The 26345-nt window shown below is 40.3% G+C and overlaps 1 protein-coding gene across 1 annotated transcript in view; it reads left to right on the top strand.

Moving 5' to 3' along the window:
• LOC5572397 (low-density lipoprotein receptor-related protein 6) overlaps window positions 1-17182 on the top strand; it is a 196701-nt gene extending 179519 nt beyond the window's left edge. The window contains exons 3-6 of the mRNA XM_021853594.1: window positions 10955-13902; window positions 13966-14126; window positions 14190-14465; window positions 14526-17182. Of these exons, the coding sequence (XP_021709286.1) occupies window positions 10955-13902; window positions 13966-14126; window positions 14190-14465; window positions 14526-16044 (4904 nt within the window). The 3' untranslated portion in view covers window positions 16045-17182. The remainder of the gene's footprint in view (window positions 1-10954; window positions 13903-13965; window positions 14127-14189; window positions 14466-14525) is intronic.
• Window positions 17183-26345: the final 9163 nt, after the last annotated feature.

The raw sequence follows: 26345 nt of genomic DNA, 5'->3' as shown, positions 1-26345 counted from the left end.
ATATCATACACTCTTTTCATCGTTCACTTTTCTAACGTTAGTTCCATATATGAAGTAGGTGGTCAATTAGGGATTCCGGCTCCGACTACTTTTGCTGAATACCGATTCAACGGTACTACATCGATCAGTGTCGGTAGGGTTTATGGACAAAAGGTCGAAAGACAAAACGTCGAAAGGACAAAAGGTCGAAAGACAAAAAGTCGAAAGGACAAAAGGTCGAAAATGATTTGCTTGGTGGGAAATTTTTCCTTCTTTGAAAAAAGATTTTTGACCTTTTGTCCCTTCTTTTTTGTTCTTCGACCTTTTATCCTTTCGACCTTTTGTCTTTTGACCTTCTGTTCTTTCGGCCTTTTGTCTTTCGACCTTTTGTCATAGATTCATCGCTAGTACTAGTAAAATACCGATAATGAAATTTTTTCCCACTAAACCAATAAAAAATGTTATAGTTTTCGTTTGTTCATAAGAAATCCCTATATATTAGTTTTATTCACAATTATAACATTTATGCATTCAACAATAAATAGTTGATAATTTGTGGAGAATGAAAAAAAAAATACATTTGTTGAAATATTTTAGAATATTAGTAATAGTTATCGGAAATATTTACCCTCGTGTCATGTGATTTGCCATCACCAGAACCGCTTGATTGATGATACGATTGGCGAAGGTTATTTATCAGCATCATACAAAATAAAACAGCGGAATTACTGAAATCTTAAGATGATCATGTAACAAAATTTGTTCATAAATTTTTCTATGATAACATTTTGTTGATTTTTTTCATTTGTGGTGATCGAACCCATGTATAAAAGGGACCATTAATAAATTACAACCTGCTTACACTGCTCATCTACACTTACTTGTCCCATTTTCTATGTAAACCTTATGAGCTGCTAGCCAAATATGCGTAGAACGGCAGTACACGAAGGCGATTGTGGATTGATTCTTCATAATTGTGTAAATATGTTTTAATGCAAGAAAATCGGTAAGTATGCATTTCAAACTGTTTAATTGCTTTTTGGTTTATATGAGTGGCTCCCAATATCAGCACCCGTACTAGCTTTGGCTGAGTTTAAATTGATATTTCGAATATTTAAGTTGTCATTACGATTAATCGATATTTTGAATCGATGTTTGGAGCATCTAGAATCGAATGAATTGATTTTCTTAATTCGAGTTTTTGATTCGATTCATTTTGTAGAAATCGATAAATATTTCTTAATGAATTGATAAGAGAGAAACCAAATTTTTAATTAGTGAATTTGTTGTATCGAATATGAAAACTGATTTTATTGAAAGATGTTTGTGTCGACTGCTAATTCATTTGATCCCATCCCAAACTTCATAAATTTCAATTCAAATATATAGATGCAAAGGATTCGATTAAATCAAAAAAATAGATTCGACAGTTCAAATGTGAATCGATTCAGTAACATCGATGCTATGGAGAAATTTGCTCAACGCTTTGTACACTGAATCCTTATACGAGCAAGTGAGGTAATTTCTTTTTTGGTCTCTATTGGACAGTTTACCGAAGAGGCTCAAGAGGATGTAACAAGGATCTTAAGAATTGCAGGGAGGATCTCTAGAATTGATACTAACTAAGAATTATTACACTGTTTGTTGGCGACATCAAATCCTGTGATTACATCTATTAGAGCATTCCCGAGAAAAAAGTGTTTCCTTAGCAGGATGGGAAAATCTTTTGGTTAAAAAAGATAACGAACAAACCAGTGATAGCGAAGCTAAAAATAATGATGATAATCTTAAACATTAATATTTACTGATTTATGGATTGCATATGAATTTTAAAGGAATAAATTAATGTTTCATAGTTATATTATACATTTTAGTTTTTATTGCGAGCTCCGAAAAATTCTCAAGAAAGGACTGAGACTTCCTGCAGAAAAAATAGCAATAAGTGTTTTTCTGCCAAAAAGTAAACAGCTAACGTTGGAAAGGTGAACGACGAAAAGTGTGTTGGATATGTTGTCTGTTTGTCTGTGATAAACTTGTCTGAACAGATTATTCCGACCTTTTGTTGATTGATTATATTGTTGACTTTATTGCATAAAATTCGATACAGTGATGCCAGATATTCAAGTTAAGCCAATATAGGGTGTAGTGAATAAGTGTAAATTATATCTGCATGTAAGTAAACATTTTTTCAGACTTTCTTTTGACCGTCAGGCTAAAGCAGGCTTAAAACGGCTTTCTCTGTATTTCATAGTATTAATTTCAAACCATTGGATGAACATGTTTCAGACTGCGGAAAAGTGCGCGACCTAATGATTTTTAGTGTCAAAAAGGTGCAAAATTTTATATAAAACCTTCAATAACTCGAAAAGTATGAGAGATAAAAATATGCCCTTTTGGAGAAAGTTATGCGTTTTTGCAAGTAACAAATAACACTAGAACAATTGAAAATTGTACAAAATCATCCAACCAAGTTATGACGAAAAAAGTGATTTTTAGGGGTGTTCCACAAAAAACTCCACAAATGTACATGAAAATCAAAAAATATGCATACGGTGTCTTCAGCGAAGTTGTTTCTTCTAATATTACCTACAACTTTCCCGAATAAAGTATATTTTTAAATTCATAAATACGAAAAATAAGATTTCGTTCTCACTTTTAGGTGGATTAATCACCAAATTGACACTTTCATAAAATAGCGATCATGTTTTCAAGGTCAAAACAATTTCGATCACGTTTTTTCAGCGACGGCTACAGTGTGCACATGGCGAAGAAGAGTACATATGATTAGGACTTCATCCGCTAGGTGACGCTAGTAATAAACTTTCTTTATTCTTCTCAACAACCTTTTCAGCTAGAAGGTTGATGTCTTTGGCAAAGATGTTCAGCAGCTCAAGGGCAATTTGGTGGTATAACAAATAATTAAGAATCTATTCGCTATGTGACGCAAGTTACTCTTTTTTACCCCTAAAATCTCGGAGCGAATCTTAAAATTTCAAATGGGCACATTATGAAGACCTGTAGATTAATAATTTGAAATAAATTATAAAGTAATTGCGGCTAGTTGGTCTCGTCATCCTCGGTTGATATCTCCTAATCCCTTCCTCTTTTCTGAGAAACGGAAAAGCATGGGCACGAGGGGTCCAAAATTATCTTTATCATCCATTCAACAAATATATCAAAATCCCGATGAGCTAGAAGGTTGATGTATTTTGTGAAGTTGTTCAGCAGATCAAGGGCTAGTAACAAATTTTCTTCGATCTTCTATATCTCGAGATCCTCATCTGCTGGAAGTTTGGTGTCTTCGGCAAAGCTATCCAATAGATGAAGGGCTGTCTGACAGTAAAACATCCAACTGGAAATTAATTCACTAGCTGGTGCTAGTAACAAATTTTCTTCAATATTTTGTTTTCTAAGATTCTGATCAGCTAGAAGGTTGGTGTCTTCGGCTGTTCAGCAGATGAAGTCCTACCTGACGATGAAGAGTCTGATTAGGAATTCTTCTGCTAGGTAACGATAGTAACGAATTTATATCAATCTCCAGTATTTCAAGATACTGAAAAGCTAAAAGGTTCTTGTCAGTCATCTGGCGGCGGATGGATGTATGAGGTACCGTCAAACGGGGTAACTTGCAACACTTTTCAACTTCAAAGCTATATGGATGAAAAATTTAAGGATTCAGATAAGACAACAATTATCTAGTATCCTAATCGTCACGTAAAGAATACCACGCGGTATTCATTTTATTAATATTTGGTTTTCTGGGATCAGTACAGACGAAAAACATACATTTTTCATGCTACCCCTGATGTGGGGTAACATGCAACATACAGTAATACTAAAAGCTCACTATTCAAAACATAACCTGTATCGTGCTATTATGTACATTTTGTAATTTTCTGTAGTAAAAGCATGACGATAATCAAAAACAGAATGATCTACTCTTAGAAAACTAATTATTATTGATGGAATTATGAGTATTAAGCCAATATTCTGTACCAAACGAGATGATTGAGGTACAAAAATTTTAATATTATTGAACCAATATATGTTCAATTTTGCTTTTCATGTGTTGTTGACGACGAGCTGCAAGAAATATCGAACAATTGCAATTAAAATTTCTGTTGCAAGTTACCCCACAAGGGTAGTCAAAATCGTTTTTGAATCGAAACTTTTATATTGTCTATTTGTACACTACTAAGTACTGTAACTGATGGCAATAGCCTCGAATGACACATTTCTACCGTTTATGTGGTACGAGGAACGATTTTCAGCATTATTTTCATATAATGCAACGTGTAACATGATTTTCACCTCCAGTGAACCAACCAAATAAGAAACAAAACCCAAACACTCACCAAAATCTTCTGTTATGTATCTATGATCAATAAACGGTGAAATAAAACATAATAATTTAACTCAATTCTAAACGAAATGTTAATTCGTTTGCATGTCGAAGTGGTGCAAGTTTCATCCCTGTTGCAAGGTACCCCGTTTGACGGTATAATGTTTCGATTCCCGCTTCAGACTTTGAAACATTTCGTTATGAATGTTTTTCAGCTGTGCCATTGGAGCATAATTGTTCGTTGAGTTATGTCAAGCTACAGTCTGTGAAGCTAAATTGCTGAAGACGATGTCCGTTTCTTTTTTGTTGGAATATCACAGAATTAGATACAATAATCGTCGTTAAGCGATGCATGCCACGGTGTCTTTTCCATGTAACTTTATAACAAAAAAATCGGAATGTCTCAAATTTGGACCAATCAAAGACAAGACCTTCCTCTTTCATTTGCTGCTAAAATGAAAATAATCCATCGGGGGATCTAGTGCATTTTTTTTTAATTTTGTTGTTTGTAATATCATTTTAAATGCATCGTAAATTAATAAATTTTGGCGAGGTGAACTGTTGAAACGGATTTAGATGAAAATGTTGCAAAAATCTAGTGTCAATATCTTATTGATTATATTATAGACAGCTCTAGACCTAAAAATTTACAAGCCGAGGCCGAAATTTAAATTTTTGAGTTGCCTCTCTTTTGCTTTCGTCCATTGTTCAAATTTGCATTCCTTATAAAACAAAGAATATCAAACAACCTGTTATCCATTTTTGTTTGTAACTCAAGGACAATATTCATCTTTCTGATTTGGTTTAGGAAAAAGCGATCGAAAGACATAAGGTCGAAAGGACAATAAGTCGAAAGACAAAAGGAAGACAAGACAAATGGTCGAAAATGCAAAAGGTCAAAAGGACCAAAGGTTGAAAGTGATTTGCATTATGGGAAATTAAATAATGTTTGAAAGAAGATTTTTGACCTTTTATTCCCTCTTTATTACTGTTCGATCTTTTGCCCTTTCGACCTTATATCATAGATTCTAGAAAATTGACAAGTTCACATTTGTACAATGACAGACGCAATATAATATTTCATAAATCCAATATTCCAACCCAATTGCAATAGCAATGCAATGTTGACACTATTATCCATGTATTTGTTGTGAGAATTGACAGAACTTTGCTTTTGTTTGCGATGGTAAAACAAACAGAATTGCTGACAAATATTCTCAGATTAGCAGCCAGTCAATCTGATAAAAATAGAGAAGAGTATTAATAATAATGCTGACGAATAACTTGATGGTAGAAAAAGTGCAAATGAATTCATACAAACATCGAAAGGTTTCATTCATAACAAATCTTCCTATGAAAGATTGATCGTTTGATCGTAATATTTTGCTTAGAGATCTCAATAAGTGCAGTAATGTTCATTTTTAGCCTAGTTTTATTTGAGTTGTACGGAATTTTATAGTAATTCATAAAACAAATACATTCAATCAGCTTTGAAAATGTTACTCAGTAATTTTACGATTTTGCTAGCTTAATAACGAAATCATACGAAGCTTTAACAAAAACATCAGGTGAATCATATAAGTCTCCGATTACACCAAAAAAGGAGCCAAAAACGGTGATCTTTAGTGCATACAGACTTGTTTGCTATTTATATCCAGCAGATCTCAAGCACTATGTTTCGTATAGCTTTGTTGTGTTCAAAACTTCTAAAAGCGCCAGCTCGAACCTCTTCTGATGCTAATCTTCCATCAAAAGACGTTCGAGTTGGCGCTATTATTGAATTAGAAGAGTCACAGGGATTCGAAATCATGAAGTTCGAGCCGTCGCATGCCTAGTTTTGATGCTAAAACTAAGTGCTCCCATATTATGGGTTTTCCGGTGGTCATTTCGGTACCCTAAAGGACCAGAATAACCATCAATTCATTCTTTTGGCAAAATACATTCAAACATAATAAATCGTAATGAGTTGTACACAAGTCTTTGGGTTTTGTGGCGTCAATCCGAGTAATTTCATCAAATTGTCCAGATTGGGTACCTTCCAGGTCTCCAGGAACCGGTTCTGCATGGACCATACTGGACCGAGTTTTTCAAGGGAGGTGCACCGGTAATTGGTTCCTTATAACAGAGTAATTTTATGACAAAATATCCATCACGCGAATAGTACCGATGTGAATTACATACACAAAACTGCGATGGAAACTTACTTTTCGGATGTTCCGGGATTCCGGAACCGGGTATGAATAACTAAATGATTTTAGAATCTCTATTTACAGTCCACGTAAATACCTATTCAATAATATGAGGACGGTACAGATTACTTGTTTAGTTACGAAACTACAGGTTATCAAAGTAAGAGTATCTAAAGGGACTTTTTTCAGATGTAGCAGGTTCCCGGTGGCCACAGTGACGCAATTCTGGGTCCCCAGGAGGGCTTCTGAAACTAGACGTGTGTGCCCTTCATTTAAGCCCAACAAAACTAAATTTGTTCAACTCACTGATTTTTTCGAGCTGTTTGAATTTTTGGGTAGAAAACGACCCTAAGTCACAATTCGTAACTTTTATTTTATGGAAGTTCCCTAAGGAGCCATTCAAAAATTTTGTTTTCGCAAAAATAAATGTTTCCACAAAAAATACCTAATTGTCAGAAAACGTCAAATTGCTAGGTTATTTTAATCAAAAGTTTCAATAATTTGAATTTTGAAGTGGGTCGAAAACGACCCAAAGTCCTTACTAAGGTTAAGTTATATCCCAAACTCCTTAAAAAAAATTGAAAAAAAAAATTGTTCTAGACCCCCCGACCGATTATTTTCGTTTTGGTCGCAAATGGAAGAGGAAAATCATGGCTTTCTTGTGCCAAAATTTCAGATATGCCGAATTTTTTGTTTTGAAATCGCTCTACGAAACACACCGTGTATGCATCTTCGGTAGAATGTGTCTCGACATTTTTGAGTACACGGGAAAAAAATCTGTAGTAAAAACTACTATTTTAGCTGACTACGCCCATTCTTAAAACTACCATGGAATTTCATGACATTTTACCATGTTTACGGTACAGCCCACCACATTACTGGTACATTCGACAGAAATAATTTCCTCCAATCTGATTTCGACTACAGACATGGTAAAATCAAGCGCATTTCTGGTCTGCTGAAAATTGCCGGTGCGAGCGCTTAAGTTAACCCCCTAAAATGGTAGTTTTTACCGCACAATTTTTTTGCGTGTAGAAATAAATCCATAAGTGATTACAAATATTGTTACTGAAAGCAAAACTTATTAAAATGTTTAAATTAAGGTTTAGAACAAATCTCACTCGCCTTCAAAAAAAATCGAAATGCAATAGGGTATATACATCGCCTGGTGGTGCTTTTATGCATATTCAACTCTTTATTACTCTATATTTAAGGGGAATAAGAGAACTTTCAAGATACAGAACTCATATTTTTCATTTTTTTTTTTGAGTAGATGAACAACTTTAAAATTTCTACACCAATCTTCTAGCTCATCAAGACCTTAACATGTAGAAGTGTGGGGCCTTCCTTAGCCAAGTGGTTAGAGTCCGCGGCTACAAAGCAAAGCCATGCTGAAGGTGTCTGGATTCGATTCCCGGTCGGTCCAGGATCTGTTCGTAATGGAAATTTCCTTGACTTCCCTGGGCATAAAGTATCATCGTACCTGCCACACGATATACGAATAGCTATACTAAGCTGAGAAGCCGGCTCTGTCCCAGTGGAGACGTTCATGCCAAAAATAAGAAGACGTAGAAGTGTGAGAGAAATTGTTTTCAATGCTACCTAATGGATGTAATTTAATTTAATTTAACTTTACCGACGACACCAATTTTCATGCTCATCAAGATTTTTAGGTAATGAATCTAAAAAGAAAATAATCAGCACCACCAAGCGGATGAATTTCCAACTGGATATTCTACCACCTGATCGCTCTTGATCTGCTATACATCTTTGCCGAAAATCATCTAGCTGATCAGGATCTTGAGATTGAAAAGATTGGAAAAAAAGTGCCACCACCAGTGGCTGAATTCTCAATTACATTTTTCGCCGCCAGGTAGCGAACAGCTCTACCTTCTTGCTGATAGTCCCTAGTATGATGAAGTCACCACTCATCGAGCTCATCGCGATCTTCAAATATTCGTAGCTTTATCTCAAGATCTTGATAAGATTGTTAAAAAAGTTTATAGAATCACCTTGCGGTTGAAGTCTCAATCATTTTTTTATCATCAGATAGTCCTTAATCTGTTGAACATCTTTGCCGAAGACTCCAATCATCTAGCTAATAAGGTTCTTGAGATATCAAAGAATAAATAATTTTGTTTTACTAGCGCCGCCTAGTGGATGAATTCCCAATCAGACTAGATAGCCCCTCATCTGCTGAAAAGCTCTACCGAAGACACCAACATTCTAGCTGTTCAGGATCTTGACATACACATGATTGAATGAAATTTGATTCTGGTGCCACCTAGCGGTTGAGTTTTCAATTGATGTTCGCATTGCCAGTTTGCTCTTGATCTGCTGAACAACTTCACCAAAGACATCATCCTTCTAGCTCATCGTGTCTTAAGATATCCGTGGAATTTATGATTTCTTCCAACATTGAACTGAACTGAAAGAAATTTCGGTATTTCCGTGATGTTTTTCAATATTGCCTGCGCAAGCACAGTAGAAGCATTAGCCTTAGAATGCTAATGTCGCGACTGTTCGTGTGACATCTAGTTTGCCACGCTCTGACAGCTTGAGTACCGGGTCTATAAATGTCAAATCATTTTTTTAACCAAAGCAAAACATTACCTACAACATGACACTAAACAAACAATCAAAAATTTTAATAGTAAGTAATAATAAAATAATTATGTTTTGTGATAACAGCGCCACTAGCGTTCTACTACTTATATTTCTATTGCAAGAATTTCTCTTGAAATTGCTCAAGTAGTTTTGTAAAAGAATTTGATGTATATTATTTAGCTTTGAACGAAAGCTACTTCCATCATCTATATTCTATCTATACGATGCCACTAAGTTTGGCATGTGTTCCAAAGGAAATACGTAAAAAGAACGTAAGATTTATCGAAAATGGTCTTTTCTGCAAACTGTTTAGGGGTCCACCAATTTGAGAAAAACGAAACGACCACCTTACAGTTTTAGCATATACAAGCGATCAGTGATATAAAATAAGAATTGTATCGATGGGTGCCGTTTGCGGCCTGGTTTCAGCGAGAATGGATCATAAAAATAACCAAAGCGGCCGCTATGGTAAGCATATATAGCCTCGTGTGTTTGACAGAACAGCAATGCTGTCACAATGTTAAATCCCATATACAGTGGAGCCTTTGTTTTGATGCGGTGAGCACTGACAAAAACTACCTTCGATGATCCATTACTCAACTTATCTTCGACCCTTCATACAACAATGTCTTAATTTGTACAAAGCGGGCGAAAACTTAAGCTGGGCGGAGATTAATGAATCCACCCTATAGGAATTTCGCCTAAGATTTCTTCAGACTTTTCCATTCAATTCCTTTATAAATATATTTACAATTACTCCACGATGTTTCAAATAATTTATATAAAAATATCTCCATAAATTCTAGAAATTTATCTTGAAATTCTCCCAACTATATTCTCATAAAATCCTCTAGAGGATATTTTTGTAATTTCTCTCTGATTTTCTACAGAACTTTCTAAAGGGGTTCTCCTTAAAATTCCTCCGTGGATTCCTTTATGAATTTTTCAAAAGTTCAGTAAATGTTTTCCCAAAAAATCATAAAACATTTTTCTACAGAATTTTTTTAAGAGATTCGTCTCAAAAGAATACGTAAGGACTTTTGAAGGGCTTCCAGGTCCTTATGTATTCTTTTGAGAATTCATTCATGTATTTTTTCATGCATATCCACATTAAGTTCATCCATGCAAAATTCCAGAAATTCCAAGAATTCTTAAAAGGTTTCTGACAAGAACTTTTTCACGGACTTTACCCAAGATTGGTTAACGAATTTCTTCAAACGTGTTTCCAAGAATTTATTTATATATATTGCTTTCGGACGATCGTCGTGAAATTAATTCAAATCAGATTTGATTGCAACTGATGATCGAACTCTTTATTATTATTAATATTTTTTTTGCTATACTGTTTTCACTGCGCATCAACGATGGAATAACGACAAATCTCAACCCCTACTCTATCATGGAATCACTCATGCCGATATTTCAATACTTCTCCCAGCCCACAGTTCCGCTTCGTTGACTATGAAAGAGTTTTAAACTTTTCAATTACATGTCGCACGTCGACCACCGCTGCCGGTCTTTACGGTTGACAAATTTGTCATCATTTAATTCCCGAATGCAAGCCAAAGAGCTAACTACCCTTCTTTCCCTTTGATGGAATACCATCATTTCGATTATCCAGCTGTTACACTCGCAGCGAAAGGACATACATTTTCTGAAGTACGCGCACTCGTCATGCTTTGTTCCTTAGATACTATCTTTCGCATGTCCCATCGGCTATTTGCTGACACTGCTGCTTATTTGTTTTAATCCTGAAGGGGAACATGTCCTGCCCTCATTATCGTTCATTGCGTCAAACCTTATCTGATTTCCGGTTTTCTCCCTCTCCCTCTTCCAGGTTTCGCCAATGCATTCACGAACCAGTTGCTCTACACCACGTACATCGACATTCGGCTGGCGAATGTCACCATCCAGCAGAACACCACCTGCTCGGTGGAGATCCTGGTCAAGGATCTGAACGAGGCGTCCGCCATGGACTTCTACTACGATCGGGGCCTGGTGTGCTTCACCGAGCACAACTCCGAGACGATCCAGTGCGCCCAGATGCGGGGAGATGGGGCGCCGCAGGCCACCGTCAACAAAACAGCTGTGATAACCCACGGGCTGGACAAGCCCGAGGGTCTAGCGATAGATTGGTATACCGATAAGCTCTACTGGACGGACGGCGAGACGAACCGCATCGAGGTCGCGACGCTGAACGGAAAGTTCCAGAAGGTGCTGATCTGGAGTGATCTCGATCAGCCACGTGCCATAGCTCTAGTACCTGCCAGGCGGTTCATGATCTGGACCGATTGGGGCGAAAGTCCAAAGATTGAACGTGCCAGCATGGATGGCGATCCGCAATCGAGGGTGGTGCTGGTGCACGACCGGATATTCTGGCCAAACGGATTGGCCGTTGATCTGGAAAATGAACTCATCTACTGGGTTGATGGGAATTTGCACTTCTTGGATGTGATGAACCTCGACGGCAGCAATCGGAGGACCCTGGTCAACAACCTAGACTACCCTTATAGTTTGACCTTCGCACCCAACTACCTCTTTTGGACCGATTGGCAAGACGGAACCTTACATTATTACAACATAGCCACCGAAAAACACGAAAAAATTTTGGACAGTCCCGTCGTCCCAATCACCATCCACGCATGGGACCCCCGTCTTCAACCGGCAGCAGATAACCCCTGCCGGAGAAACAACGGCGACTGCTCCCATCTGTGTCTTCTTTCAACCAACATGGCGGGGTATAGCTGCGCCTGTCCCACTGGGGTCAAACTACTCAGCCGGACACAGTGCGCCGATGGTCCGCAAGATATGTTGTTCGTGGTACAACGAACTCAAATCAGTCGGATATCACTGGATTCGCCGGATTATACCAGCATTCAGTTGCAGTTGGGGAAGGTACGGTACGCGATCGCCATAGACTACGACCCGGTGGATAACTACATCTATTGGTCGGACGAGGGATCGAACGCAATAAAGAAGGTACGACCCGATGGCACGGGTATGGTCGAAGTTGTCAACACGGAGATCCAGAGCCCTGATGGACTGGCGGTGGATTGGTTGGCGCGAAATTTGTATTGGACGGATACCGGAACTGATCGGATACAGGTATGCCGCTTGGATGGGTCGTTCAGGCGGGTGTTGATCTACGAGCATCTGGAAGAACCGAGGGCAATCGCGTTGGCACCGACGCTGGGTTGGATGTTCTGGAGTGACTGGAGTGAGAAAGATCCGAAAATTGAGCGAGCTTCGCTAGACGGGACGGAACGGGTGTTGATCGTTCAGCAGAATTTGGGTTGGCCCAATGGGATTGCTTTGGATGTGGAGGCGAGGAAGATCTACTGGTGCGATGCAAAGATGGACCGGATCGAGGTCGCCAATATGGACGGATCCGGTAGGAATATTATCCTGTCGGACAATTTGCCGCATGCGTTTGGATTGAGCCTGTTGGGTGATTATCTATATTGGACTGATTGGCAGAGAAGATCTATTGATCGAGCAAATAAGTTGAATGGAAATGATCGAACAGTTATCGTGGAAGCATTCCCTGATTTGATGGGTCTAAAGGTCGCGAAGCTTGGTGATGCGAAAGGCAACAATCCATGTGCAATACGGAACGGAGGTTGCTCCCAGCTGTGTCTCAACCGACCGAGGGACTACGTCTGCAGATGTCAGATCGATTACGAGCTGGATCGCGACAACAGGACTTGCTTCATACCATCTGCGTTTCTGTTGTTTTCAAGACACGATACGGGAAGCATCGGAAGGATTTCCATCGATAGTCACAACCATACGGATTACGCTCCGTTTAGAAGTGTGATTGACGCCCATTACCTGGACGTCGACATAGCCGATCGGAGAATTTACTGGGCTAGTCAAAAGCAGAAGCACATTTCCCGAGCGTACATCAACGGCTCGAACGTGGAGAAAATCGTTGAATCCGGATTGATTCAACCGGAAGGGATCGCTGTGGATTGGCTTGCTCACAACATCTACTGGACGGATGCGGAAGCTAGACGGATCGAGGTGGCTAGGCTGGACGGAAGCAGTCGGCGGATCTTGATCTGGAAGGGGATAGAAGAACCGAGGAATCTGATCCTAGAACCACGTCGAGGATTGATGTATTGGGCAGAATGGCCTTCGGATTCTATCCGTCGAGCTGTGATGGACGGAAGTGAGTTGAAAACCATCATTTCGGGAGCCAACCTTGCGACTGGGTTAACGCTGGATCCGGACACTCGCCGTCTGTATTGGGCCTGTCAGAGTTCGCCGATTGCTATTGAATCTGCCGAATGGGACGGCACCAAACGGAAAGTTCTTGTGACGGCAGATTCCGACAATCCGTTTGTTCCCCACGCCGTGACCTTATACAAGGACTACGTCTACTGGAGCGATTGGAATACGGGAGAGATCGAGCGCGCCAACAAGACCACCGGCTTCAACCGTACTCTTGTCCATACGAACCTGAAGTACACCAATTCGCTATTAGCATTCCATCCGTTCCGCCAGTCCGGATCGAATCAATGTCGAACCAACAATGGAGGTTGTTCGCATCTGTGTTTGGCGCTGGGTCAACGGAAGATGACTTGCGCTTGTCCGACGCACTACACCTTGACAGCGAATCGCGTATCCTGTAGTCCACCGAAGAACTACATCATCTTCAGCCAGCGGAATTCGTTCGGACGGTTCATGCCCAACACAACCGATTCGCCGGATGTGCCTCTGCCGGTTACGGGGAAGAACATCCGCGCCGTGGAGTACGACGTTGTGACGCGTTACGTCTACTGGGTAAGGCGGTGAAGTGTTATACAAGCAAATTCTTGAATGTTAATGGTATTTCTTGGGTTTCAGATTGACGGTCGGGGTCCCATTATCCGACGGGCGTTTGACAACGGTACCAGCGCCAAGGTGTTCATCGACCCGGCTTCATCCCCGTTCGACATGGTGATCGATCCGATAGGGCGACTGCTGTTCTGGAGCTGCTCGCATACCAACACCATCAACATTACCACGTAAGTTCGCTTGAACTCGCAAACGGTTCAAAATGACTCACGAACTGACTTAATTCCTTGCAGTTTGGATGGCGAAATCGACCGCATTGGGAATGTCGACATCGGCAACTCTGAGAAACCACGTAGTTTGGCGTTACATCCGACCAAGCGGTTGCTGTTCTGGACAGACGTCGGTACCGCGCAATCCATCATCCGCGCCAAACTTGACGGGACGCAGCGGAAGGAGCTGATATCGCGGCTCGAAGGAATCACGGCGTTAGCGCTGGATCCATTGACAAATCGACTGTTTTATGCCCACGGCAAACGGATCGACATGATGGATATCGACGGCAAGGAGATGTAAGTGTTTAGGTAGACCCTGATTCTAACGGGTGTAATGACTTTCCATATCTATTCCAGCAAACCCCTGGTGACCGAACACATCAGCCTGGTATCCTCCATTGCTGCTCTGAATGGATACATCTACTGGTTGGATGAGCGTCCCGGGATGGAGCGAATTTCCATGATCGGTGAAACCCGTCGTACGGAGATTCAGAAGATACCGCACATCACGGATATTGTGGCCGTATGGACACCGGAACCGAGGATGCTGCGAAATCACACGTGCAATTCGGCACGCGCCAAGTGCAGTCACATCTGCATCGGTGCGCCGGACGACGTCAAGGGTGAAGACGTCTGCGGATGTCCTCAGGGGTTGATGTTGATGAAAGATCGACGGAGCTGCGGAGCGCTGCCGGTGTGTGGACCGGATCACTTCACGTGTGCGGTGACGTTCTCCAGTAATGGCTTAGATGGAGACAACAACAAGGACTGCATTCCGGTCTCGTGGCGTTGCGATGGACAGAAGGATTGTCCGGATAGGTCCGACGAACTAGATTGTCCGGCTTGCGGAGCGGATCAGTTCAAATGTCAGTCTGGGGAGTGCATTGACAAACATCTGGTTTGCGATGGAACGACTCAGTGCTTGGATGGGTATGATGAAGCGGTTTGCTGTAAGCATCCGGAAGACTTCCAGTGTCCAACGAGTAAGGTCTGCATTTCGTACCACAATATTTGCGATGGCGATGAGCACTGTGCTAATGGGGAAGATGAAGCCCCGGAGCTTTGTGCCGAGTATAATAATAGGAGGATGGCTCCCAGTGGCAGTAAAATTACTATGCTGATTGTGGTAGTCATAGCGGTGGCTGTAGTCTTCATAGTGGTCTACCTCCTGCAGACCTGCAGGTCCCGATTTGGCGCTGGATCTTCGGAGCCCAAGGAAGATCAAGCAGCCGCACCACTCTCTCCAGGCGGTCTAAACAAGAATATCCGTGTGTCCAAGCTGACCTCCGTGGCAGACGCTGTCCGGATGTCCACGCTCAACAGTCGCAACAGTACCAATAGCTACGACCGGAACCATATCACCGGAGCGTCCAGCTCCACGACCAACGGAAGTAGTCTGATTGGATATCCTCTGAACCCGCCTCCCTCGCCAGCCACGACAGCGGGTTCTGCCCGGTACTCCTCGAACTATCACCCGTACAAACACTACAAAATCATCAATCAGCCTCCACCGCCAACACCCTGTTCGACGGATGTCTGCGACGAGAGCGATTCCAACTACACGAGCAAAAGCGCCCGAAGCAGGGATCGCATCGGCGGGATGGGAGGTGGAGGAAGTCTCGGAGGTGGAGGCACCAGTAGCAGTAGTGGCCGCGGCGGCACCAGTGGCAAGTACAAAAACAATAGCAATAGCGATCGGTACGATTCGGAACCGTATCCGCCGCCTCCGACGCCTCGGTCACATTACCACAGCGACGTCGGGGGAATGCTCCCGGAAAGCTGCCCACCCTCGCCGAGTTCCAGAAGCTCGACGTACTTTTCACCACTACCTCCACCGCCTTCGCCGGTTCCGTCGCCATCGAGGGGTTACTCGTAGCGGTAAGTTCAAATTTGAGGTTAGGATTTCTACGGCTATTTTTGTTATAGCAGATATTTTAGGACATAAACCGTCGCGATAGGATATAGTTTTATGTACATATTTATTTACTCATGCCGCCAAACAGACTGCATTGTTCAACGGTAGCAATATTAGGGTTACAGTGGTCCACCCTTATTTTTAAGCAGTGCGGATTGCCTACATTTTTTCTAGGCAGCTCAACTGCATGACTTCCTCGACAGTAGTCTTCCATCGAAATTCATTGACCTTATTCGAACCCGCATTCGAATGAAAAAAAAACAAGTGCCTATTAGATTTAAAATTAGAAAATTTGACCCTAATTCATCAGATTTTGTGTCACATTGATGGGTTATTTTTGTGTAAATAATTTTACCTAAGTCAAAATAACTAAACTATGATTTCATGGCAACTACCTATTAGTACTGTTTGCATAATTTTCTGATCATGTCCGATGCAATAAAGAGCACATTTTCCCCTCAAAAAGTACATCTAACAATTGTTTCCCATATACATAAAACTCATTTTAACCGTATTGTACAAACATAGCATAATCTAAGTTTAAAACAACCCTCGCAGTGAGTCCTTTATATTTGTGTGAGTATATGAGCTTCCCATGTGAAACAAATGCTTTCATCTTCCCAATCCCTAACATTTCATTTCATATGCACCAAAAAATAGTTAAATCACCGATTTGCAGTAGTTGTCCACGCGAGACGGGAAAGTGTGCTCAAAAGACTGACTTAAGAAGTGCACGTTCACTGTGGTTATTTTATGATAACGAGAATCAACGAAGGCAGCCTACACATCTATACACAAATCATTTATATTTGAACGGAAAAATAGAACCTTGTTGAAACATTAGGTAGAATACGTGTGTAAATTATATAGCTTTAGCTATAGTTAATAGCCATGTTTGCCTTCCAGGCAAACAGTTAGGATGCCTCTAGAACCGAGCTTACAGTTTGAAAACAACAATTCTGTTGATGAGAATAGGATACTTGTTTAGAAACAGGATGGAAGAGTAAAAGAGAATTATAGTTTTTTAATTGTTGTACAAAAATATACAGAAAATGATGTATTAGAGAGTTTGTTTTTCGTCCATGAATGATGTATTAGAGAGTTTGTTTTTCGTTCAGTTTGTAGATCCGAACACATTCCCTCATATCTAAAACCATTCGAAAACACCGTTGCATCGCGTTGATCATGCAAGATCCATGTTTCGTACCCATACAAGGAGTACCGATACGGTATATTACTTTAACCAATCGTAATAGTCTGCGTGATCTCATGTATCTGAATTTCTCTGCTTGTGTCGTTGCCAACGGTCACCCGCAGAGGCGCGTCCACGTTCAAACCCATGGATAGGACAAACGTTGGTGAATATGTTTTGCACAGTGAAACTTTGAACTAACCCTGGACTGCAAATTGAAAGTTTAGGGGAACACGGGGCAGTATGGACACCATAAGGAATTTTCCTATTTTGGCTGTAAAGACATGAATATTATACTGTTTTTTAATGTGCAGTATGCTTTTTAGAGCATTTGTTAAACATTGTTGCAAAATTTGGAAAAAAAATATTTTGTTTCCAAAAAAAAGGTTTAAAAAAGCTTACATTTGGTAGTCACCATCAAGCTAGCGGGGCAAAGTGGACACCCCTATGGGGCAGTATGGACACCTTAACATTTATAAGAAAATTGTCCCGCGATCATTCCCAAAACCTCGAAAAATGAAGTACATATTCAGGAAACCATAGTGGCAGGTCACTTTGTCACTGAAATCATGAATAAAACCAATTTACGACATTTTTTGCAGAGATGCTTTCAATATTGCCTCCAGGTCAGTTTTTATCCAGAATTGACGGTTTTCAACTGATTTGTGGTTCCGCATCATAATCATTGCATTAAATGCTAAATATTTTTGGATAATTTTGTGTTTGAAGTTATATTTATTTCTCTTTAAAGTGTGAGCTCTACTTTGTCACCCGGTGTCCATAATGTCCCAACAGTACAAGTAATTTTCATATAAGTTTTTTGTATGTCTTAAAGTAGCAGAAAAATCTACTTTATTTTTGAATATAGCATAAATAATAGTAGATTCAATCAAGAGCTACATTATCGGTCAACTTGCAGTCATTTCCCTCTGAAACCTTATTTGGTGAGGTGTGAATGTTATAATTTTCGAACCCAATAAAATTGTGCTCAATTTTTCGGTTTAAAATCAATGTTTTAAACATTTTTTTTCTGAAATTTTAGTGGATGATTCACTCTTTCGACAGGCAACTGAAATACTGTTTGCATCTAAAATGTACAATTTTTCGCAATCCATCTGCTCGTCCATTTTGATTATCCGAAAAGCTTGATTAATTTCAGCAACCGTTTTGTAAATCTTGAATTCTTGCTTGATTTTTCAGATTGTGGTCAGAAAACCCTCCGACAATATACACAACTAGTTCTTTTTCTCCTAGGTTAAGCTTCTGTGCGATTAGTTTTTTTGACTGACAATAATGTGAAAACGGCTCCCGACCAAACCATCTGACTCGCTCCAAACGCTTCCGCAGCTCAAAACCGTTGACAATTGTTCCATACATTTGAAGAAGATCTGCTAGTGTTTCTTCATATGTTCTCAGCATAAAATCAGCTCTTGTGTGCAACCAAATTCTTGCGTTTCCTTTCAGTTGTTTGATCACTACAAGCTTCATAATTTGATCATCTATTCCAAGGGCGCGATTTGTATTCTTCAATGGCGATAAAATAATGGTTGATATCTTCATCGTTACGTCCCGCAAAAAACGGCAGAAAACCAGCCACTTCTTCTAGACGAAAACTATTGTTAACCAATCCATGACCAACGTGTTGCCTCTGTTCTTGATTGTTCTCCAAACGCAAATTTTCTGCTAGTCCATCATCGTGTCCACCACCCGAACATGCTTGATCAGTTTGCAAAGGAAAATTTGTAGCATTCATAGTGCCTTCCGCAACGATTCCTACAGGTTCTATTGCAACTTCAGCAGAAAGTGTTCGGTCAGTTTCAGTCCTCGTATTGAAACGATAACGATGTCCAGAACTCTCAAGTTCACTCGAAGTCTTCTGACTGCGCAGCAACATCCCACTTCTGATGTGTAGAGCTTAAAAAAACACAACTGATCACTGAAAATCAGTAGGTTTTGCACTCAGTGCGCATCGTACCTTCGTGCTGTGCGTACACGAATTCTCTCTGCTCTTGGAAGTTTTCTTAAAAACTACCTAAAGCAATAAAACAGTACTTTTCAGTGCTAAAATTAAAAAACGGTACTTTTCAGTGCTACTTAAACAGTACTTTTCAGTACTAGTTGTCTACTATTGATCCCTTTACGATCCTTGTTTGGACCCGTGCATTCGATTTTTTCGTTGGACCCGTTGGCGAAAGCTAGCGATGGTAATCCTTCTTGGACACAGTCTAGGGAAAAAACCTCTCGAAGGTCACGTCTTTCTCGTTTATTAACTAAACATGGTATCAACAACTAACAAAAGGAAGGGTGAATCTCTGAATTCACTACTTCCTTCCAAAAAAGTGGGTTTTTAAACTGTCACTACACTTGGCAAGAATGGAAGAAAGGACGCTTCCCCGGAATGCGAAGTTTCTTCTAAGGGTGAAATGAATAATTGTACAGGTATGTTCCGTTTTTATCACGTTCCGATTTTGTCACGCTCCGATTTTGTCACGTTCCGATTTCGTCAACAAATTATTCCGTTTTTATCAACACACAAAAATTGATATTTTTTAGTTTTCGAAATGTTTGCTTAGCTTAGCTTAGCTTAGACTGACTACACATATCAATGGTTGCTATTCCGTGATTGACCGAAGTCAGTGAATATGCACAAAGAATCAACTAGAAGTTCGGCTGGGATTGGCCATAATCTTCTTCAGTGTGCATAATTCAGTGCCTCTATTTATACATGGTCAATAACGGCGCCGGCCACGTCCTTGCAGTCAGGTGGGATTTAGGGGAGGAATGTTAGTGTGTAACCTTTGCTATTTGGAGACCGTGTTTTCCTCTGCATCTCCACAAAGGTTACTGGGAGGGATGGTTGTTAATGGGGAGGATCGTTGGGTCACAGGATTCACTTTGATAAGCGATAAGACCATGATAAACGATTATTTGTGAGCATACTTAGGAATATAATATTTTCAATTGACATGAAAAATTTTCAAATATGAGAAAATAATGTCGTTACTTGAAGTGACGAACCATTCAAAGTTTGTTGAACAAATAGCTAAAAGCAACAGCTGTTAGGATGTTTTACTCAAATTGAAAAAAAATCTATTGGCTGGACCATCACATAATATTCTTATGCCGACACTTACAGTGGCGAACCATTCTAGCACAGACAAACAGACCGAACCATTCAATGCTTTTTTTTATTTATAAAAATAAAGGTAAGAGATTTTATATAAAAAAATATAAAACAAAAAAGTTATGAATAAGAGTTTATGCTGACACTTACAGTGACGAACCATTCATAGTTTGTTTAAAATTCATATTTATGTAACGATTAAATGTGCGGTCATACATATTTTACAGATTTAAAAAAAAAAGCATGAAACGAGCTCACCAATTGATCCTTCATCCTTGAGTGAGCAGCCACAATCCACTTTCAGCTTCACTCGTGTGCTCGGCCATATAAAAGCACTAAGAAAAGACCGCGTCACCCGAGAGGGAAAAATAATGACGATTTCTCGGGTTTTCTCGACGCACTGCCCGGCAGAAAAGAACGCGGCACCCGAGAGGGAAAAAACTGACGACTTCTCGGCCGTTCTCGACGCACTGCTCGGACTTTCTCGATGCACTGCCCGGCAGAAAAGAACGCGGCACCCGAGAGGGAAAAAACTGACGACTTCTCGGCCATTCTCGACGCACTGCTCGGACTTTTTCGATGCACTGCCCAATAGAAAAGAACGCGGCACCCGAGAGGAAAAAAAAAACTGACGACTTCCCGGGCTTTCTCGACGCACTGCCCGGCAGAAAAGAACGCGGCACCCGAGAGGGAAAAAACTGACGACTTCTCGGCCGTTCTCGACGCACTGCTCGGACTTTCTCGATGCACTGCCCGGCAGAAAAGAACGCGGCACCCGAGAGGGAAAAAACTGACGACTTCTCGGCCATTCTCGACGCACTGCTCGGACTTTTTCGATGCACTGCCCAATAGAAAAGAACGCGGCACCCGAGAGGAAAAAAAAACTGACGACTTCCCGGGCTTTCTCGACGCACTGCCCGGCAGAAAAGAACGCGGCACCCGAGAGGCAAAAAACTGACGACTTCTCGGCAGTTCTCGATGCTCTGCTCGGACTTTCTCGACGCACTGCCCGACAGAAAAGAACGCGGCACCCGAGAGGCAAAAACTGAAGACTTCTTGGCCATTCTCGACGCACTGCTCGGACTTTTTCGATGCACTGCCCGGTAGAAAAGAACGCGTCACCCGAGAGGGAAAAAAAAAACTGACGACTTCCCGGGCTTTCTCGACGCACTGCCCGACAGAAAAGAACGCGGCACCCGAGAGGGAAAAAACTGACGACTTCTCGGCCGTTCTCGACGCACTGCTCGGACTTTCTCGATGCACCGCCCGGCAGAAAAGAACGCGGCACCCGAGAGGAAAAAAAAAAAAAAACTGACGACTTCCCGGGCTTTCTCGACGCACTGCCCGGCAGAAAAGAACGCGGCACCCGAGAGGGAAAAAACTGACGACTTCTCGGCCGTTCTCGACGCACTGCTCGGACTTTCTCGATGCACTGCCCGACAGAAAAGAACGCGGCACCCGAGAGGCAAAAACTGACGACTTCTTGGCCATTCTCGACGCACTGCTCGGACTTTTTCGATGCACTGCCCGGTAGAAAAGAACGCGTCACCCGAGAGGGAAAAAAAAAACTGACGACTTCCCGGGCTTTCTCGACGCACTGCCCGACAGAAAAGAACGCGGCACCCGAGAGGGAAAAAACTGACGACTTCTCGGCCGTTCTCGACGCACTGCTCGGACTTTCTCGATGCACTGCCCGACAGAAAAGAACGCGGCACCCGAGAGGCAAAAACTGACGACTTCTTGGCCATTCTCGACGCACTGCTCGGACTTTTTCGATGCACTGCCCGGTAGAAAAGAACGCGTCACCCGAGAGGGAAAAAAAAAACTGACGACTTCCCGGGCTTTCTCGACGCACTGCCCGACAGAAAAGAACGCGGCACCCGAGAGGGAAAAAACTGACGACTTCTCGGCCGTTCTCGACGCACTGCTCGGACTTTCTCGATGCACTGCCCGACAGAAAAGAACGCGGCACCCGAGAGGCAAAAACTGACGACTTCTTGGCCATTCTCGACGCACTGCTCGGACTTTTTCGATGCACTGCCCGGTAGAAAAGAACGCGTCACCCGAGAGGGAAAAAAAAAACTGACGACTTCCCGGGCTTTCTCGACGCACTGCCCGGCAGAAAAGAACGCGGCACCCGAGAGGGAAAAAACTGACGACTTCTCGGCCATTCTCGACGCACTGCTCGGACTTTCTCGATGCACTCAATATTTTTTAGTTTTCGAAATGTTTGGAATATAAACTAAATACTTATTCTGAAACAATTTAAATACTTTTCAATAGCCTCAGAGTTGAATTTTCAACATTATGTTAATGTTGAGCACATACGATACATGGTAGGTGTCAAGTCATATACGATTAAATAAGGTTTGACTTTTTCCTATCCACTAATCAATTGAAGTTTTTAAACTTAGCATGGTCTGTTGGAAAAGATTAACCAATCCTTCAACAATAGAGAGATGCTCTGGCCACGTCCTAGCAACAACTGTAATTTATGATTAGTTGAATACGTACTCAAGAGAGCTCTGCAATTTGCCTTTTTCTTATTTAACATGGCATATAAGAATTTTCTGATTTCGGTTCCGCAAATGTTCAAATCGAATAATGTGAAAATTTAATTGCCTGATGGTGCTATTTCAATTGCAAATGTTCTTACAGAAGTTTTGTAAAATGGTAGAAGTGTTTTATTTATGCGGAAATTGAATTCAAACATGACTTGTGGCGTTCTGCATCTTAGATTTTTCGTGATTCCGCTGGTGGTTCGGCCGGTACTACGCCACCCTAATAGTTTTTTTTTCGTCAGTGAAAAGTGTGATTCTGTTAAAATATAATGATAAAGCCTAGTTCTCATGGTTAGGAGATCTGATGATGATGGTTAGTGCTTTCTCAAAATAAATGTTAAAAAAAGTGATAAAACCGCATTTGATTACGATTATTGTGCCTCTACGTAGAATATTTAAAACCAAAATGAAATGTCCAGTTTTGCTCTGTCCATTACGTGAGCTTTATCGACGATGCACCCATGCTGTTAATTAAAATGCGGAATCATCCAGAGGAGGTGGATTCGATTTTTCAACAAATCATTTTGTTGAAACTTTTTACGGAGACTGCTCCTATATTCGGCGTTAGGACAAACAAATGGCTTTGGCGAGTTCGTTCCGATTAAACTGCTTTTTTCAATGCAATCTAGGCTATTTCTGTGTCATAGGGTTGGGTCAATTTATCTTCTTGTTTCAGAGAGTAATGGCGCTTCAATCAAAGCTAATTAGCTAGGACATAAGGTGGAAACATCTGTGCCCCATCCCTGGAAAACAAGCGCGCATGGAGTGACATTAACTTTCTTAGCTACATCACTCCCAACGTTGATAAAAATACTTCATTCACACTTGTCCCCAAATAACAAAAGATACACTCATCTACACATACGCTAAATTTGAATTCGGTCGCATCACTCGCTTATAGTGAATCCAATGCCATCACCCTTTCCTATATCCAACTCCTTGACATCTATGAGGGCGTCGGTGAGTCGCTAGCCTCTCTTTAAGTAGGTGTCATACCATCATTATCCTTTGCTTTCCTCATAACGGAGAAGATGGGCGTGGCCGGCAATGGAAATTGTCATGTCTTTTCATCTCTGACTTCCGATTGGACAACTATTCATTCCAAAATAGATTTCCATAGAGAATTGGAATAAGAGTGGTATGCAATCTTCGAAATACTCCGTTACCACGCAACGCAACGCAAGAACATGGCATCAATTTTCTATGTAAATTTGATAGACACAAACCGCCAAAACTGTCTTACGTAATTAATGAACAGCGTAATTACGTAAGGCAGTTTTTCGACCCATCCTCCCCCCTTAAGCCCTTTCGTGATTGTTCAGTTCTTTATTTTATAACGAATGCACTATTTTTCAACAATGTTGAGGCAACGGCAAAAGACATGATCGATTTTATTTTTGGATAAGACTGACTCCTTCTTATTTTGGACATTATCTTCTATCTCTCAAACTCGATAGCGTAGCACAAATTATACCAAACAGCCATTGAATAAATCCTGTTCCAATGGGTAGGAGAAGAGGTCCAGCAAAACTAAGCAATCTATAGAAAATTTTGGAATCTCCAGCAAACATGAACCCCTTCCCCACATGGAGGCTAAACGGTTAATTAAGAGCCCTATACCAACAGCCATACGCTTATTCATAAAACTTTACAAAAGAGTTTCTCACCAAAAAGTTATAATTTGGATTAATTCTAGAGATATGAATAAAAATTGAATAGTGTTTGTATGTCACAAAATGGCTTGAGAACAGACTTACATGATTATTTCACTGTTGCATTGGTCTAGTGTTCCGATGTGTTTGAGTGAAGGAAACGATTTGAAAAATTCTCTGTAATAATTCGAAAAACAACTGAAAACTAGTTTGTCGTTTTGTATGGGAGATTGCATGCCATTTTTCAGCAGCCTACTTGATGGCAAAATGAAGTTTGACAGGACCACATGTATTTAATGTTTTGTTTATTTAAAAAAAAAAATAGAACTTTATGGTAGTTTATTGCCAGTCTATTCGTGAAACGCGAAGCTAAAAGGCGATGATTCGAGATTAACGATCCCTGTTTAAGTTGGTAGTAATAACTTTAGATCACCACAATTATTTTACTGATAAAATTTTGGCAATTCAAAGCACAGGAAACGTTAAATATGGTGATTTACGGCTTTGGCACGTTTCGACTATATATAAGTCAAAAATTATAAACGCCAAATACACAGTATTTTCCTATCTAAACACACCATTCAAAACATTCAGATGATTATTTGTTTTTTCAGCTTCCCGCTGACGAGATTTCCGAGAAGGAACAAACAATTTCGCCAGAGATGTCATCAGTTCAAATGGACGCGCCTCAAAATGCGACTGCTTTGGAACTGCCGAAAAGATTTGCCTACAGTGCTTATGGGAAAATTGCCGAAGAGAATGATGCTGCCGACAATACACAATGGTCGGGCTCCCTATAAAGGGGCGGCCAAAACTACCAAAAACTATTTTGAGATTTTTATGATTTTTTTAATTTTAAAATATACCTCATGTGTTATATTATTATGATCCTTAATTGAAATTGTACTAAAATTTAAATTTCTATGATTTTTATGACGGCAAACAGGCCGAAGTCAAAAAATTGAAAAATGTAACAATAAAATAAAGCACAAAATTTATAATTTAGGAATGCAATATTTCCCCAAAGTTACCCACTATCTGAAAGCTTATGGTTCAACACTTTTATCGAGCATGAGGATGGAAAAAAAAAATTGGTTAAAGTTTTAATACTATTCAATATTACATTTTAGTAATTTTGGTGATTTTGAATATGAAAAACAACTCTTGTCGCGTCATGTCGCCGCCATTTCGAATATTGCACATCAAAAAGCATCCTTAGATCTTACACAAAACCATTAAAATTTTTGCAGAAATTTGCTGATTTGCAAGTTTGAACTATTTGAATAATTCAATATTTTACATATATTTTGACGATATTTTTCATACAAAGTTTATTTAAAATTTATTTAACCACTATTCATACACATTTTGATCAAACTCAATCAAATATAAACAAAATTTGTGCTTTCAGCCCGGTTTGATAACAATTTTAAATTAAAAAAAATATTTTTTTCAAAGTTACGTAATTTGTGAATAATCCCTTCTGAAAAAAACAAAAACGCCAAATAACATATTCAGATTACATATTTCATCGATTAAGGCGATAAAAATAGTTTTGGCCAAACTTCACTTTTTTCCGACCATTGTGCAATAGTCACAATGACAAGAGATGTTTGAAGCGTTGTAAAAACGATTCCAAAAAGCATTTAACATGTCTGTCGATGTGAAAGTGTTGAGCAGTGCATAAATGTAAATAGAAAAATATGAAATTTATCTGCTAATGCCGCGAAAAT

The sequence above is a fragment of the Aedes aegypti genome, chromosome 3 (genome assembly GCF_002204515.2).
Source record: "Aedes aegypti strain LVP_AGWG chromosome 3, AaegL5.0 Primary Assembly, whole genome shotgun sequence".
In the NCBI taxonomy this organism is placed as follows: domain Eukaryota; kingdom Metazoa; phylum Arthropoda; class Insecta; order Diptera; family Culicidae; genus Aedes; species Aedes aegypti.
The sequence above is the reverse complement of the archived record's forward strand: the minus strand, read 5'-3'. Positions and strand labels throughout refer to the sequence as shown.